Source organism: Rhinopithecus bieti, unplaced genomic scaffold (assembly GCF_001698545.2).
Source record: "Rhinopithecus bieti isolate Rb0 unplaced genomic scaffold, ASM169854v2 scaffold_574, whole genome shotgun sequence".
In the NCBI taxonomy this organism is placed as follows: Eukaryota; Metazoa; Chordata; class Mammalia; order Primates; family Cercopithecidae; genus Rhinopithecus; species Rhinopithecus bieti.
In genome coordinates, this window is record NW_016803605.1 from 5,594,140 (window position 1) to 5,612,155 (window position 18,016).

At 46.0% G+C, this 18,016-nt stretch overlaps 1 protein-coding gene across 3 annotated transcripts in view; it reads left to right on the top strand.

Annotated features, from left to right (window-relative positions):
- VPS37B (VPS37B subunit of ESCRT-I) overlaps positions 1-18,016 on the top strand; it is a 32,662-nt gene that overhangs the window by 11,599 nt on the left and 3,047 nt on the right. The window contains exons 1-4 of one of the 3 annotated variants that reach the window (XM_017890186.1): positions 11,333-14,154; positions 14,671-14,907; positions 15,010-15,181; positions 17,801-17,883. In XM_017890186.1, coding sequence (XP_017745675.1) covers positions 14,692-14,907; positions 15,010-15,181; positions 17,801-17,883 — 471 coding nt within the window. In that variant the 5' untranslated portion in view covers positions 11,333-14,154; positions 14,671-14,691. Of the gene's footprint in view, positions 1-11,332; positions 14,155-14,670; positions 14,908-15,009; positions 15,182-17,800; positions 17,884-18,016 lie in introns of those variants that run through there. The other 2 variants (XM_017890176.1, XM_017890196.1) reach the window with 2 other exon arrangements.

Below are 18,016 nucleotides of genomic sequence, written 5' to 3' on the forward strand. Positions count from 1 at the left end.
GAGTTTTGTAGAGGTTTTGTTTGACTTTAACCTAAAGTTATACTCTGGGTATTTTCTTATTTTTTAAATGAGAGTATTCTTACATGACATGATTTTTAACAACTACATGATATTTCATGTGGATTATATCATTTATATAACCATTCCTTTATTGGATATTTAGGCACTTTTTTGCTCTCATAAATTATAATGCAGTTAACATCTTTGAAATGTGTTTAAAACAAATCTGTTAAAGTAATCAACATTTAAACTTTTTTTTTGTCTTAAGTGTCTAGGCAGTTTTTAGGTAAAATATCTGATCCCTTATATGAGATATGATTATATAGGTTTTTCATTATGAAATTTCAGTGGAGTAATCTCAGCAGATTCTCTTTTGACTAATCCCTTTCCCTACCCACAGACTGAAAACAAAATTCCATTATTAGAATAGCATTTTCTCATTTAAACAGAATAGAAGATGAGTAATTGGAGTCATGTGAGAGTTAAATTTTATCTGTTGAACCAAATTCCAGGTCAGGTGTTGGAAAGTTCATGTCATGATGTATTTTAAATGTAAAAACAAAATTGTCAAAAGATACAGTCTTAATAAACGTAAATCCAGGGTCCACCTGGATAGGCACTTTCTTATTTGCACCTGTGTAAAGACTAGTCCGAAGAATTCTTAGACATGAATTTCCAGAAATTGTGGTAAAAAGGATATAAGAGATGAGGGGGAAAAAAACAAACCAAACAAACCAACCCTAAGCTCTTCCTAAACAAATGAATGCTTTGGTCGTTGGTTCTGGCCAGAAACTATTAATAAGAAAATCAGAATTTAGGAATTCTGTCTTCCATAAGCTGCTTTTTTTTGGAATGGGAGGGGAGTAGAAGCTATTAACTGACACCCCTCATGGTCATGTGGTCATGACTAGGTGTCTGGATGTTTCTGCTCCGACACTGGAATCTCATACTTACACAGGGTCAAATGTGTTCACTCCCAGATGTGTTCATTCTGGTTTTCTTATAGTAATTCTGTGATTTCATTAAATCCTCGGGCAACTGATGAACCATGAGTGCAAGGAGAAAGTTATTTCTACAAAAACTGTCAACTGAGTGCTTTGGAAAGCATTGATATGAATTGATTCTCTTGAAAGAAAACTTGGTGGTGCATTAGTTGTGGGCTAGATGGGGGAAAGTGGAAGAATTCCCAAAGGATTCTGCCCTCTGATTGCTTATCCAGTGTCCAGTTCTCACCCCACATGAAAAGACCTGGTCTATTTGAAAAAGAACTTTTGGAACTTGAACTAGTGGACCCATTCTCTTAAGAAAAGACCTTTACCTTAAATAAAACATTGACAATAGATCTTTAAAATGTTTAGTGTGTGCTTTAACCAAACTGCTCAGTTACAGGCCCTAACTGGTTCTGATGACGTGGAGTGGAGGGCTCCGCTGTGCATTTCCTGGCCATTACTGCTGAGATTCTAGTTCAGAAGGTCTAGGATAGGGCCAAGGGACAAAGGCAGTTAACTTTGTGATCCGTGTGGGTGTCCCATCTTGTCTTCTGATCCTCACGCCTGCCCTCCTCCATCCAAGGTCTCCAGTTATTCTAAAGCCAGTTAGGACATTTTATAACATGTGCCAGTTACCAGAACCATTCACACCTGTTACTATATTTATTTATTACTGACATCATTATCCACATAATAAGTCCAAGAAGAAGGGAGAGCTTGTTTTTCCTCTGGGTCTTAGAAAATAAGTCTTCTGGCCGGGCGCTGTGGCTCACGTCTGTAATCCCAGCACTTTGGGGAGGCCAAGGCGGGCGGATCACGAGGTCAAGAGATTGAGACTATCCTGGCCAACATGGTGAAACCCCATCTCTACTAAAAATACAAAAATCAGCTGGGTATTGTGGCGCACGCCTGTAGTTCCAGTTACTCCGGAGGCTGAGGCTGGTTGAACCTGGGAGGCAGAGGTTGTGGTGAGCTGAGATCGTGCCACTGCACTCCAGCCTAGTGACAGGAGTGAGACTCTGTCTCAAAAAGAAAAAAAAAATGTCTTCTAGGAAAAACCAAACCCATCCCTGGTAAGTTGTGCCTGCCAGCCCTAGAAACTGTCAAGTGTGTCACTTCCCATCTTCCCTAGGAATAGTCCATTTATTTTTGAGCCTAGCTTTTTGTGTTTCTGTGGTTAGCTGCACTTAGACATACCAATTTGTAGACTCACGTTGGCTACATATGGAGGGGATCGTTTGAGTCTAGATGCCACTGTCTGCTCGTTTTTGAGGGAAGCAAGTTTTCTTTCAAGAAGGATTTTGATGTCTCTGATAAAAATAGCTATCTTTATCAATCTAATAGTTGGAAGTTAGAGGTTCTGTGTGTTGAGTGCGTTGTTTGGTGGAACATTCGATAAGCAGCTGGTAAGTTTCCTTCCTGAGTGGGCTGTAGCCTTGGAGATGGTTTCACACAGCCCCCAGGATTGTCATATTTTAGGACTGTTTCATAATGTTCTCCGATTCTTTAACTTTATTTCTGTATTTTCAGATCTTTAAATTTTGTCAACATGTTAAATAGTCCAACTCTGCAACTGTTTTTTTCAGTAAAACTGAAGATTTGAATTGAATTAAGCCACATTAATGTGTTTACAGCACATCTGTGGGACACCGTAGGCTTGGATTACAGGGTTCACCCGAAGGCCGGAGTTCAGGTGGAGACTGGTGAAATTAGTTTGTCATTGGGAATATCTTTCTACTGAATGAAGGTGAATTTGGGCTTTTAAGTAACCTAGTCTTTAATGTAAAGCCCAAACTCAAATTGCATGTTACTTTGGTGAAATTTACCTTGAAATTAGTTGGTACGATAAATCAAATATAGTGAAATGAAAAGAGATGCAGTTAACCTAGCTGAATATATGGCAGCCTTTCTTTTTCAAACCTAACCCATAAGCCTGCTGCATTTAAGGTCTTAATGCAATTTGAGAATATTTCTAGCAGTAGAATAGTACAAAAGCTAAGATTTGTTTTACTCCTTTTCTTTGTGTTATAGATAACTTTGAATTTAATTTTATCTGGAGAGGAAAAGATCAAAATCAAATTTCACACCAAAAGGAACTAGTATTCCTTTGAGAGGGGCCAGCTCAGCTTGGGGGCAGCAAATGTACCGGATGGGTCTTAGACATATTTTACTGGAGAGCAGGACAGCAGTGGTGTCCCAGAACAGCCTTTTATCGGAGACAAAAAATTCGTTACTTCGTAATGATACTCCCAAAAGCTTATTGGTCATTTTGGAGGTTGCTCAGGTATGAAGTCAGTCTTCCAAAAGTTAGTTTAAAAGGAAAAAAAAAAAGCATTTATGCTGCTTTTCCTGTAATAAACTGTATTTCACATAGTCAAATAGATGAGGCAAAAAGCCTTTTATAGAAGAAATTGAGCCAACACATGCAGAGGATATTAAAAGATTATTGTTAATTTTGCTAAATGTGATTATGGCATTGTAGCTAGGGTTAAAAAGTTCTTACCTGTTAGAAATATAAAATTTTTAAGTGTGAAGGATGATGTTGCTTGAAGTCTGCTTTAAACTACTTTCAAAAAAGCAGGAGTATAGATGAAGTAAGATTGGCAAATGTTGCTAATTGTTGAACCTAGGANAAAGTGCTGGGATTACAGGCTTGAGCCACCGCGCCCGGCCATACCTTTACTTTTTTGAAAGTATCTTTAATAAAAGGGTTTTTTAAAAAGACATAAATAGGAATGAACCTTAGATGATTGTTGTTATAACTTGAAAATAGAGAAATAGTAAATTAGTAAGTTTCCATTTGACCCTCTGCTGGAGTGCAGTGGTGCGGTTATGGCTCATTGCAGTCTTGCCCTGCCTGGCTTAAGCAATCCTCCTTCCTCAGCCTCCCCAGTAGTTGGGACCACAGGTGCGTGCTGCCACGCCTGGCTCATTTTTTATTTTTTGTAGAGATGGGGTCTCACTCTGTTGCCCAGGCTGTTCTCCAACCAACTCCTGGGCTGAAACAATCCACCTGCCTGGGCCTCCCAGAGTGCTGGGATTATAGGCATGAGCCACCATACCCAGCATAATTTATTTTTAGAGATAGGGTCTCACTATGTTGCCTAGACTGGCCTCAAACTCCTAGGCTCAAGTGATCTTCCTGCTTCAGCCTCCCAAGTAACTGGGGCTACAGGCGTGAGCCACTGCACAGTGTAAGATCCCAGTTCTGGAGGGTGTTGCTAGCAGTTGTAACTTTGACAGCTCATTTAACCTTCCTAAGATTATATTTCCTGTCTCTTGAGTAAAATGAGGACAAATTTGTCTGTCACAGAGGATACAATGGAGAGAGTGGAACTAAGAGAAGGTGGCACATGCTAGCCATGCTTAACAAATATCAGCAAATTTTGTTGAAATGTGGAAGATGCTGACAAGAGCAAAGTTTTCAGATCAGCACCAGTAACTTGTCTTACTTAAATCGTTAAAATCACATCTGTTTTCATTTTTCCCCTTTTTCTCTTTTGAGCCTTTTATTGGAAGAGCAGATGCAGTCTGTGCGGGTATGCATTGCTGCAGTACAAAGTGAATGGTACCCTCTGGAGTTGGGCAGTGCGCAATGCTCCGTGCCTTATGTGGGAGGATGGGCTTGACTGAGACTCTGAGCCAGACTCCCTGTGATGGTGTCTCCCCTGAGCCTGGCACACAGAGGTGCTTCCCAAGTATTTCTTGTATGAATGAACGGACGGACAAATGGGCCAACCACTGTGCTGGGGCATGTTGCTGTGGCCCTGATGAGCTGTAGATATGGAAGCTTGGGATTAGAGTGTGTGTGTGTGTGTGTCTTTTTTTTTTTTTCCTGTGCAGAAAGAATGGTGCCTCACTCTGTTGCCTTGGCTGGTCTTGATCTCCTGGGCTCAGGCAGTCCTCCTGCCTCTCCCTTCCTTAGTGCTAGGATAACAGGCATGAGCTACTGCACCCGTGTGTAAATTACACATGTGTAAATATAGTGGCTTCGAGGCTCTCATGACAGTAATGTTACTGTAACGTTCTGATATGCTAGCTAAGTGGGAGAGGGCTGAATTTCAGCTGAAGAGGAGCGTCGCACATAGCCGCTTGTGTCTGTGTCTCTGTGTGTGTTGTGTGTCTCACGTTTCACCACAGTTAATGGGTAGCTTCGCTTTCCAGCCATCAGTGCCATCTTCATTTTTCCCCTTTCCATTTCACTGCCATACTGTTACCACTGCTGGCGTAAGCTAGGAGTGCAAGTAGTTTCCCAGTTTATAGCTAGTTGTATCAACCCATGATGTTACTGTTTACGAATTTAAACATTCAAAAAGGCTAATCTTCAAAAAAGCTTTAGCAGGGTTTTCACAATGACTGACAGATAGTGGCCTGAGGCCCCAATATGAAGATTCTTATGTTTGAAATTGAGCAAGTTTTTATTTTGGAGTGCATCGGCATGATTTCGGCTCATTGTAGCCTCTGCCTCCTGGGTTCAAGTGATTTTCTTGCCTGCCTCAGCCTCCCAAGTAGCTAGGACTACAGGTGCACACCACCATGCTTGGCTAATTTTTGTAGTTTTAGTAGAAACGGTGTTTCACTGTGTTGGCCAGGCTGGTCTCCAATGCCTGACTTCAAGTGATCTCCCCGCCCCAGGCTCTCAAAGTGGTAGGATTATAGGTGTGAGTCACCGCACCCAGCCAAGCAAGTATTTAGCTATGTGCCTGTGTTAGCCTGGGTACTGTGCTAGGTTCTGGGCACAGGGGAATGATTAAGACGTGATTCTGCTCTTAAGGGGCTTTATGGTCACCATTAAAAGAGTGGATGTGAGCTCAAGTGTCATTTTGTGTCATGGGGTAAACTGTTCTGGCTATTTCAATCAGGCTTCTGGCAAGACATGGCACAGTCAGCATTAGGGATTGGCGAGGAGCTGAATAAAGGGATTCTTTACAAGGAGAGGGCAGCGTGGAGACCCCCAATGCCTGATGCAGGATTAGCAACAGCCATGCACTTCTCACTTCCAGGCCTGAGGGAGGGGCAGGGGAGAGGGCTGCCTTGGATGAAGGGAGGGCTGGAGGACCTGGCCCAGCTGCAGCCCTTCCTCAGCCGAGGCAACCTGGGGAGCACTCCCCATCCCCGCTGTCCCTTTTCATCTTTCTCCTACCCTTGATCCTCATTGCTGAATCCAACCAGAACCTGAGGATGAGTGTCCCCGTGAAGGGTTGGTATAGTTCAGCCAGGTGGCTGCTGGGGCACAAAGCAGGATAGACTGGTTTTCAAGAACAGGTGGAAGATTCCAGCACTGTACTAGTTTCCTGTGGCTGCTGTAACATGACCACAAACTAGGCAGCTTACAACAACAGAAACTTAATTCTGTCACAGCTCTGGAGGCCAACAGTCTGAAATCAGGGTGCCCTCACTGTTCCCCCTGGAAGCTCTAGGGGAGGACTCTTTTTTGCTGCTTCCAGCTTCTCATGTGTGCTGGCGTCCTGGGCTTGTGACCACATCATGCTGCCCCCAACTTCACATGGCTTTCTCGTCTGCCTCTGTCTTCTCCATGTGTCTCTCTCTTTTTTTTTTTTTTTTTTTTGAGACAGTCATCGCTGTGTCGCCCCAGGCTGGGAGTGCAGTGGCTGGATTCAGCTTACTGAAGCCCGCCTCCCGGGTTTACGCCATTCTCCTGCCTCAGCCTCCCAAGTAGTCTGGGACTACAGGCGCCTGCCCCACCGCACCCGGCTAGTTTTTGTATATTTTAAGTAGAGAGGGGGTTTCACCGTGTTAGCAAGATGGTATCGGTCTCCTGACCTCGTGATCCGCCCGTCTCGGCCTCCCAAAGTGCTGGATTACAGGCCTTGAGCACCGCCAGCCTCCATGTGTCTCTTAAAAGGACTCTTGTAGGCCAGGCGCGGTGGCTCACGCCTATAATTCCAACACTTTGGGAGGCCAAGGTTGGCAGATCACTTGAGGCCAGGAGTTCGAGACCAGCCTGGCCAACATAGTGAAACCCCATTGCTACTAAAAATACAAAAATTAGCCAGGCGTGGTGGCGCACACCTGTAATCCCAGCTACTCGGGAGGCTGAGGCAGGAGAATCGCTTGAACCCGGGAGGCGGAGGTTGGAGGTTGCAGTGAGCCGAGATCACACCACTGCACTCCAGCCTGGGCGACAGAGCAAAACTGCCTCAAAAAAATATAAAAGGACTCTTGTCATTGGATTAGGGCCACCTAAATGATTAAAGATGATTGCCTCATTTCCAGATCCTTAATTAAATTTGCAAAGACCTTTTTTCCAATAAATGTAGGTTCCAGAGATTAGGATGTAGACACATCTTTTTGGGGGAGGGGCACACCATTCAGCACACCACAAGCATCCTGTTGCTCCCAGGAGAGTTACAACACCTTCGTGACACAGCAATAGACAGGTTTTTAATTTTGTTTGTTTTTTTGAGACGAAGTCTCCCTCTGTCACCAGGCTAGAGTACAGTGGCACGATCTTGGCTCACTGTAATCTCCGCCTCCTGGGTTCAAGCGATTCTCCTGCCTCAGCCTCCTGAGCAGCTGGGACTACAGGCATGTGTTACCCTGCCTGGCTAATTTTTGTATTTTTAGTAGGGACGGGGTTTCACCATGTTGGCCAGGATGGTCTCAGGCTCTTGACCTCATGATCCACCCTCCTCGGCTTCCCAAAGTGCTGGGATTACAGGCATGAGCCACTGCACCTGGTCTCGCAGTGGACAGATTTTATGATTCTGTTTGTCATATTTAGTAGCTCCACTGTCCTAAGGACAGGGACTTTACCTTCCTGTTCACTTTTCTGTCTCCATTGCCTGTACTTCCCAGAGCCAGCCCATGATGATGCCTGAAAAGAAATTTTTTGATGCATGAATAAATAGATGAACAGACAAGCACAGAAGAATACAGTGTGAATACAGTGAAGCCAGAAGTATCCTCTGTGAATACATGGGACACTCTTGAGTGGAATGGTTTCAGTAGATGGATTGTATGAGGTGTGAATTGCATCTCAATCAAGTGGGGCCTCAGGGAATGCCCACCACTAAGGGTCTAGCTCTGTGTGGCGTTGGTGGGGCTGGGAGAAGTTTAGAAAACGCTCTGCCATTGCTAAGGCCTTGGTTAGGGTAGAGTCTGCAGCAGAGATTTGGATAGGAGGGCATTCTAGGCTGCATAGCCAGTGTGAACAGCCTTGGCGGAAAGAGCGTTTTATATTCCTGGAACTAATGCTTGTTTAACAAGATGCTTGCTTATGGCTGGGCACAGTGGCTCAAGCCTATAATCCCAGCACTTTGGGAGGCTGAGGTGAGAGGATTGCTTGAGCTCAGGAGGTCAAGGTTGCAGTGAGCCATGATTACACCACTGCATTTCAGCCTGGGCGATAGAACAAGACCCTGTCTCTAAAAATAAAAAATTACGATAAAGTTTGCTTGTTAAAGTATAATTTATTTACTTTGCATAAATACTATGCCTTCTGAGAATGCTGTAGGGCATACTTTGTTTTTATCCTAAAGCAGCCCAAATTCCAAGTACACACTGGATTTTGGGCATTTAAAGGACTTCTTGTGCTATTAAGGATTCCCATTTGCTCATTTAAGTTTGCTAACCTGATTCAGTCATGTCACTTACTTAGTTGTTAGAAGTATTATATTACGGTGTGAAGGGGAAAAAAGAACTGCTATGAGTATGTTTCCATGAAGAAGATTTAGCTTGGAAATGTGGGCAGATTTGTCTGCCTTTGTGTTTAGGAAGGCACAATTATAATTACAGATGGAGGAGCTAGACTCTGGCCAGCTGGAATCAGAAGTTCACATTGTACAAGTGTCTGGTCTGGAATGCATCCACGGGAAACCTACACCCTTGACCCAGCATTGGCCACAAAGCTGCAGGCAGTCTCCTGCCCCTGCCTCTACCCTGCGTGCGTCTCCTTTGTAGCAGCCATGGCATATGCAGAGGGGACTGTAGCTCTCTTTTCTTTCTTGCTGACTTTATTTTCTGCCACACTCCCCCCACCCAAATAAATAATGACATGCACATTTGAGAAAGTGTGTGTGTGTGTGTGTGTGTGTGTGTGTGTGTTTTCTCTCTCTGTCTCTGAGATGGAGTCTTATTCTCTTGCCCAGGCTGAAGTGCAGTGGCACGATCTCAGCTCACTGCAACCTCCGCCTTTCAGGTTCAAGCAATTCTTGTGCCTCAGCCTCCCCAGTAGCTGGGATTATAGGCACCCACCACCACAGCTGGCTTAATTTTTTTGTATTTTTAGTAGAGGTGGGGTTTCATCATTTTGGCTAGGCTGGTCTTGAACTCCTGACCTCAAGTGATCCACCCACCTTGGTGTCCCAAAGTGCTGGGATTATAGGTGTGAGCCATGCCCAGCCAGACTCTGTGTTCTGAGAGATTTACATATATTAATGTAAGCATCCCAAGAGATAAAAGAGCCCTCCACATTTCTGCCTGGATAAGTGTATATGATACTTTTTTTGTTGTTGTTTTTTGAGGTGGAGTCTTGCTCTGTTGCCCAGGCTGGCGTGCAGTGGCGCGACCTCCGCTCACTGCAAGCTCCACCTCCCGGTTTCACGCCATTCTCCTGCCTCAGCCTCCCGAGTACCTGGGACTAAAGGCGCCCACCACCACGCCCAGCTAATTTTTTGTATTTTTAGTAGAGATGGGGTTTCACTGTGTTAGCCAGGATGGTCTCGATCTCCTGACCTCGTGATCCGCCCACCTCAGCCTCCCAAAGTGCTGGGATTACAGGCATGAGCCACCACACCTGGCCATAAGATACTTTTTTAACTTAAAAAAAACCCTTTTTCTACAAAGTTATGTGTGCTTGCTCTAATGAATCAAACACTGTGATAGTTAAAAGTAGAAAGCGGAAAGTAAAAGAACCACACTCACTCAGGCTGCTGCCGTTGCCCTGGGGTGAGCATGCTTCCAGAGTTCACTGTGCTCATGCACGGATAGGTGGGCAGAAGTAAGTTTAGACAAGCCAGGTCCTACTACAAATGCTGTTATCAGGCATCTCATTTTTCTTCACTTATGAGAAATGGAAACTGAAGTGAAACTGAGTAAATGTATAAGAATGTTCCTTTACCACAGAGAGATTATTTCCTGAAAAGACTTTTCTATGGTTAACAAAAAGGATCATGAGAATGATCAAGAGGTTGGCATCACTGTTTTCAATTTCAGGTATCTGTTGGTGCCTGCCATGAAACAAAGACAGTGGCAACCTAAGATTATTATTATTATTTTTTTTAAGTCAGATGGTTCCTAAAATACCTCTCTAAGCATTCTCAGATTTACTATACAGATTTGGCCACAGACATTGAGGCTGGAATCAGTCCCAGAGGGGTGGAGAGTCGGGTGTATGTGGCCGGAGTGACTGCCATCTGGGCCTTGCTGAGTGGTTTGTGCTGCGCCCATGGAGGCCTCAGGGGCCTGTCCTGAACAGTTTGCCTTTGCTTTGCAAATGAACAAAGCTGTTGTTTCTCCTCCCCCTCTTTTTTTTTCCAACTGTAACAACGAAAAGATTGAGGAAAGAGTTTCTCCACTGATTGTAGCATCCAGGGTATGTTCTGGGGCAGGTTTTGGTATTGAAAAATTTTATCCAATGCTTAAGAAAAGACATCCACCTTCAGCACATGCATCCTGGCCATTGTCCCCACTGCCATTATCCTGCAGGGTGCTGTGGGTATACTCTGGGTGGCCTCTTAGAATTTACTGTATTTGTTGGGGTGTGGTGGCTCATGCTTATGATCCTAGCACTTTGAGAGGCCGAGGCAGGGAGATTACTTGAGGTCAGGAGTTCAAGACCAGCCTGGCCAATGTGGCAAAACCTTGTCTCTACTAAAAATACAAAAAAATTAGCCAGGGGTGGTGCACACCTGTAATCTCAGCTACTCAAGAGACTGAGGCACAGGAATCGCTTGAACCCTGCAGACAGGCTGCAGTGAGCTGAGATCACGCCACTGCATTCCAGCATGGGTGACAGAACGAGAGTGTCTCAATTATAAAAAAAAATTATATTTATTTATTTAAAAACATCTGAATACCCAAAGGATATTAAAAAAAAATCACTGCCAGTTTAACAGTCCTCAGTTGGAGGGTTTTTTTGTTTGTTTGTTTTTGAGACAGTTTCACTCTTGTTGCCCAGGCTGGAGTGCAGTGGCGCTATCTCGGCTCACCGCAACCTCTGCCTCCCAAGTTCAAGTGATTCTCCTGCCTCAGCCTCCGAGTAGCTGGGATTACAGGCATGTGCCACCTTGCCCGGCTAATTTTGTATTTTTTGTAGAGAAGGGGTTTCTCTCCATGTTGGTCAGGCTGGTCTGAAATTCCTAACCTCAGGTGATCCTCCCGCCGCGGCCCCCAAAAATGCTGGGATTACAGGTGTGAGCCACCACACCCAGCCTCAGTTGGAGTTTTATTTGGCCTCTTTTGATGCCTGGTGGCTTATGTGTGTCCTATACAAAACAAATTGCCTTTTTTCCCCAGACCCCAGAAATGTGGACAAATGAGTTGTCTTTTTATTATAGTTCATGCTTTCCTTGTGTTCCTCTCCTCTAGGACTTTCTAATATGTAGGACACGTGATTTTGACTTGACTTAAACTCTACAGAAGTAAGATTTTCTTGGTAGATGCATTTTTATGGTGAAACTGAAGCAAAAGTTTTCAGCTTAAAAAAAAAAAAACAAAAAAAACAAAAAAAAGTTTTCAGCTTAGCGATCTGTATCAACAGGGAGCTTTGAAGACAGTATCCATGCCTGGGCCCCCTCCTGAAGAGCTTGACAGGTAGGGGTTGGTTGGGACGTTGAGATTTTTAACAGCAGCCTCCCTACTCCCCAGTAAACGGGGATTGTAAGGCACAGCTGAGGCTGAGACTGCTGTGGAGTAGTCTAGGCCGCCTGCTGGAATGTCGGTCGGTGCTGCATTGAGTGCTGTCTTTCAAGTGGTTGCATGGGAGACCTGCACTTGCTGTGTGCTACCTTAACTGAGGACTTTTGAGGAAATTGTTTAACAATTGCTTTAAGGTCCAGTGTGACACCCTCCCTCAGATTCAGTCTCTAGTGACTTTCTGCTGGAAGCACCTCTACTTCATCAAGGATTGGAGGCACTTAGCACTCAACAAACGTAACTCGCTTTTTCTTCCTCCACACTTTTTTACCTCCCTTATTTGCCAGGCTTGCCTTTGAGTGAATTTTGGCTTTTGGGGGGGTTGTGGGGGGCTCTCTGATTCATTCAACAGATCTTCACTGAGTGGCAGACGTGTGCAAAGTGCTTAGGATGCCAAAGGCAAGTGTGTCATCTGTATTTAGTGTTGGGACGGACAGTGACTGAGACACCAGATTTTATCTTCACTGATGCAGAGGGTGGCTGCTGGTGTAGGCAGGATGGTTAGGGACCTGCTTTCTCAGAACTGACCGGGAAGGGATGGTTGGGGACCAGGCCATTTGGGGCCTCACAGATCAGGGCTGATGAGTTTGGCTCCATTTATGCTGACTCAGTTTGAGGGTGGGAGCATTCCTGTTTCTCAGAATTCCTTGTGCCTAACTCCAGGCGTGGCAGATGATACTTGCTCAGTAAATGTTTATTGAGCAAAGAATTGACTGAGAGTGATGGAACACACACAACTGTGGGGCTGGGAGCAGGAGCACGAGGCCTGTCTCTCGGTGCAGCCTGGACCAGTTGCCCCCTCTCATCCGCCAGGTGAGACCAGCAGGAAAAAGCCATCTCAGCAGTGGTTGGTGGTTATATTTATGGTTAAATTTTATTTCGAGATGCTCGTAGTTTCACATGCAGTTGTAAGAATACAGAGAGATCCTGTGTCGCCTTCTCCCAGCCGCCCCCTGGGGTAACATCTGGTGAAATTCAGTGCACTCTCAGCACCAGGATGGGGCACTGATACTGCCAGGACACAGAACATCAGGACGGCTCCGTCCCCATGCACATCCCTCATGTCGGCCTTTTGTAGTCCCCCCACACACCGCTAATCTGTTCTCCATTTTTGTGATTTTGTATTTCGGGGGTGTTGTGTGCATGGGGTCGTGGAGTGAGGGGTCCTTTGGGGTTGGCTGTTTTCACTCAGTGTGATTCCCTAGAGCGTTATCAGTCCCGCCAGTCAAGTTTCTTCCTTTTGCTGCTGAGTGGTATTTTGCAGCCTGGCTGGCCTGCAGCTTGTTTACCCATTCACCTGTTAAAAGACACCTGGGCTGCTTCTAGATTTTAGTTGTTACAAATAAATGTTGCTGTCAACGGTCCTGGGCAGGTTTTTGTTGAATGTAAGTTCTCATTTCTCTGATATAAATGGCCAAGAGTACAATTTCTGGGTCATACGGTAGTTACATATTCAGCTTTATTAAAAAGCGCCTATTTTCCAGAGTGGCCATACAGTAGTTTTTGTTTGCTCTTTTAAATGTCTTAACAATGGAAGAAAGATGCTTCTGCTGGTCCGGCATAGAAAGCCCATGGAGAGCCGCCCGGTGGGTGGGGAAGGGGGTGTCGGGAGCCCCACTGCTTACCAGGAACCCGAGTGAAACTGGGTCTTTCCAGTCCCAAGATTCTCCTTTTTTGCTAAAGGCATCAGAAGAGATGAAAGCATTTCTACCACCCACATTTCCGGGACACTCCTAGCTTTTACTTCAGAGTTGGGAGAGAGGTTTGATTTTCACTGTCATTTAAATCCTATCGGGTTTTCAGTGGAGCCTGATCTTTAGGGCTCTGGGCGCAGCTGTTGGTCTGGAGATGCAGATCACTGTCTGCTGAACAGAGCCCTCCTCCTGGGGTTAGGGATCTCCTGATTGAGGCATGGATCCAAGGGCTTCTTTCTTTGTTCTCTGATTCCCTGAGCCTCTTCCTTGTGTGTGTGGTGTGTGTGCACTTGTGTGAGCGCACCAGGAACTATGACAGCAATCAATGGGTATGACTGGGGGTGGGGAGCAGAGGCAGCATGGCCAGGAATCTATACTCCAGCTACCAAAAGGAAGGAAGTAGCAGCAAAAATAGCCTGGGTGGGGTGGTAGAAAATATTAAGGGGAAAATACGATGGGTGGGGTTGAAGAAGGAGCTGCTTCAAGAGAAACAGACACACACTGGGTAAGGAATCGCGTGCTGTTGAAACTGATGGTGTGGAAGGAAAGTGAGGTGGCAGTGGCTGGGCTGTGGTAGAGGAAGCCGATCACCGGTGAGTGAAGAGGGAACTAGGGTACCCATGCGTTTGTGTTTTTTATGTAAACTTTGGCTAAGCTTTGCTAGGAGCGTTTTGCCTTTTTTTTTTTCCTCAGACCTTCTACCACTGTCTTTCTCCCCTAAGTTCTGGGCATGTGGCTTCTTCTCTACCTACCAGGGTAGCCTGTCATTGCTTTAAAGGACAAAATGAAACCCCTGATGGGCAAAATATGTCTCCCCTCTTCCCCCAGCTTTTGGTCGGCTTTGCTTATCCACCAACAGCTAGGAGCTAGAAGGCTCAGAAGAGCTGGGGTGGGCATGGGAGAGATGGAGGAAGCCCGGTGGCTGGAAACACAGTTCCTTCCCAGGGTCTCTTCAGCTTGCTGGTAGAACCTCTTAGCCTGCTTATGAAGCCTGAATTGACATCATGCCAACTGCTGATGGCATGCCAACTGCCGATAAGTGGTTCTTTAACTTCCTCTGGAGCAGCAGAAACTTGTTTTGAAAACAATCAAATTCTAAATCTTTACAGCTGTTGACTTCTACAAGCACAATGGCCGTGGTAAGGAATTCAAGTCACAGCGCAGCCGTGGCAGGGAAGGCTCTGTCTGCATGGAGTCACAGGACAAAGCCTGTCCTGGAAACGTGCTGGAAGGAAGTCGGCCTCATTCTTTGCGACGGGCAGCAGCTCCAAATGAGAAACCAGGGGTTTGGCTCTGGGCCGGTAGCATCTGCCTGGCATGCGGTGCCAGCTGTGGAGACCAGTGAGGTGGCAGCAGCCACAGCGGGCTCCTGGGGTGTGTGTGGGGACCTCCAGGGGTCTAGGAGCTGATACACTTTTGGTTCTCATCATCTCGTGTGTTCCTTGCAGACGCAGAATGTTCAGCTTAACAAAGAAATGACACTTGCCAGCAACCGGAGCCTGGCAGAAGGAAACCTTCTGTACCAGCCCCAGCTGGACACATTGAAAGCACGCTTGACCCAGAGATACCAGGAACTCCAGGTTCTCTTTGAAGCCTATCAGATAAAGAAGACCAAATTAGGTAACTTTTTAAGGATGATCACTTGAGAATAAAGAGTTGAGAGAAGGACACATTTCAAGCTATTGCCCCACCAGGAAGGAAATATTATTGAAAAATTTCAGATTAAGGTAGTGACTCTACTGCAATGAAGAAATGGCTTATGTATATTATTTATTTATTTTTAGAAACAGGATCTTGCTGTCTCAGGCTGGAGTGCAGTGGCACAACCATGGCTCAGCACAGCCACTCGACCTCCTGGGCTCAGGTGATCCTCCTGCCTCAGCCTCCTGAGTAGCTGGGACCACAGGTGTGCACTACCCAAGCAGGCTAGTTTCTCATTTTTTTGTAGAGAAGTCGTCTTGCTATGTTACCCAGGCTGGTCTTGAACTCAAGCCATCCTCCGGCCTTTGCCTCACAAAGTGCTGCTATTACAGACATGAGCCACTGTATTGTACTAGTTTATGTATGGAATGTGGAGGGCCCCCAGACCTGCAGCCTCTCTTGTGGTTCGAGAGGGCAGGGTGTATAGCAGGACTGCCCCCTCCTCCCAGTGGCCCTGCCTGGTGGCGATGACTGCTGAGGTCAGCCCAGGTCCACACACACCTCCAGGGTTTGCAGCGTGGAGCAGGTGGCAGAAATGTGGGTACCTCGGGGCATTTACCAGAAAAGGGGCTGGGGATTAGGAGGAAGCCAGCCAGTTTAGCAGTCCCCAGTTTAGAAGAGACTTACCACTTTTTAAATTCAAGACCCCACCTTCTCTAAACAGCATAGAAAAAGCAGTTTTCTGAATTATGATATTCAACAGATGTCTTATGCTGTTTGCCTGTTTGTCTTATGCTGTTTGTTAATGGTAAAAAAAAATACACATCACTGGAACATTTTATTTTAATGGCATACTTTAATTTGCAGCCATTCGGAGGAGACATCAGAATTAAAGATTGTTGAGCATCCTGAGTGCTTTTGATAGTTCTCAAAGAGACATTTAGATAAAGTTGGAGCTGGGTGTGGTGGCACATGCCTGTGGTCCTAGCTACTTGGGAGGCTGAGGAAGGAGGATTGCTTGAGCCTTGGAGGTTGAAGCTGCAGTGAGCCATGATTGCATTCCTGTACTCCAGCCTGGGCGACAGAGTGAGACTATGTCTCCGCAAAAGAAATGAAATAAGCCGGGAGTGGTGGTGCTCGCCTATAGTCCCACCTACTCTGAAAGCTGAGGCCACAGTGAATTGTGATTGCATTACTGTACTCCAGCCTGGGTGACGGAGACCCCATCCCTTGAAAGAATTTGGGTTAAAAATCACCTTCTGCAGTGAGGTTTACAGTGATGTCTGTCACTACTTGCTATCATCTTGTCATTTTCTCCATTAACTTCAGTAAAAATTTACAATAACACACTCAAACCAGAATGATGAAAAGTAAAAAGACCGGCAGTACCAAGTGCTAGTGAAGTGCCATGCATCTGTTGCTGGTAGGAGTGTCCGTGGGTCATTTGGGACTTAAAGATGTGCGCCACCACAGCCAGCTCCTTTTCTCATTTCACCTCGGGAAAGTTGGTGGGTAGTACCTACTGAAATTAAGTGTGTGTGTGCTGCAGTTAGCTTTGCTCCTGGATGTATACCCACCAGAAATGGACATTAATGTCTCAGAAGGTAGGTACAAGAATGTTGTATCCTTATTACCTTCCTTATAATAAAATTTGGAAACAATAAAAATGTCCGTCTACAGGGTGATGGGCACGTAAAATCTATTTACACAATGGAACATTACACAGCATTGAAACGAACTGATTCACAGACCTGAGCAGGGTCTCAGAGACGCGGTGCTGAGTGGAAGAAGCCAGCAGAGTATGGCCTGTACTCTGATTCCAGGATGTGGAGTCAAGACCAGGCAGAGCTCCTCTGTGGTGGTGGAGGCCAGCGTAGGGGTTACCTGGCGGGTGCAGTGGGCCTATGGGCGCCCGGTGGAAACGTTCTGTGTCTGGATCTGGGGGGTGTTGGTTGGGGGTTAAAATTTGAGTTACGGCCGGGCGCGATGGCTCAAGCCTGTAATCCCAGCACTTTGGGAGGCCGAGACGGGCGGGTCACGAGGTCAGGAGATCGAGACCATCCTGGCTAACACGGTGAAACCCCGTCCCTACTAAAAAATACAAAAAACTAGCCGGGTGAGGTGGCGGGCGCCTGTAGTCCCAGCTACTCGGGAGGCTGAGGCAGGAGAATGGCGCGAACCCGGGAGGCGGAGCTTTCAGTGAGCTGAGATCCGGCCACTGCACTCCAGCCTGGGCAACAGAGCGAGACTCCGTCTCAAAAAAAAAAAAAAAATTTGAGTTACACACTTAAGATGTGTATACTTGATGTAAGTTACCACTCAAAACATAAAGGAAATACAAAATGGTATGATGACAATGTCACTGCCCCATATTTGAAAACAGTTGGCTCTAGAAGCAGCTCATGACACAGGTTGTTCTGACATGGGATGTTGGCCCCTGGGCACTGGCTTGGTGCACTTGTTCCTTATAGGTTTTCAAGCCTTTCACATTCAGCTTCTTGGAAAGGAAGGTGCGATCCTGCCATGGTCTGTGTGGACGGCATCATGAAGGGCTTTACCTGTACGCCTGTCACTCTTGTCATGCCTCTTCTTTTCCAGACAGACAGTCTAGCAGTGCTTCCTTGGAGACCCTGTTAGCACTTCTTCAAGCAGAAGGGGCCAAGATTGAGGAAGACACTGAGGTAAAGCCAACCAGCCTTGGTGGAATCCTTGGGGCACTTTGGGCAGTCAGTGGGCCCGCTGCCTCCAGGGAGTGTGAGCGCCACACTGCCACGGCCAGGAGGTGGTGCCTCCCAGGTGTGCAGGCTGTATGCC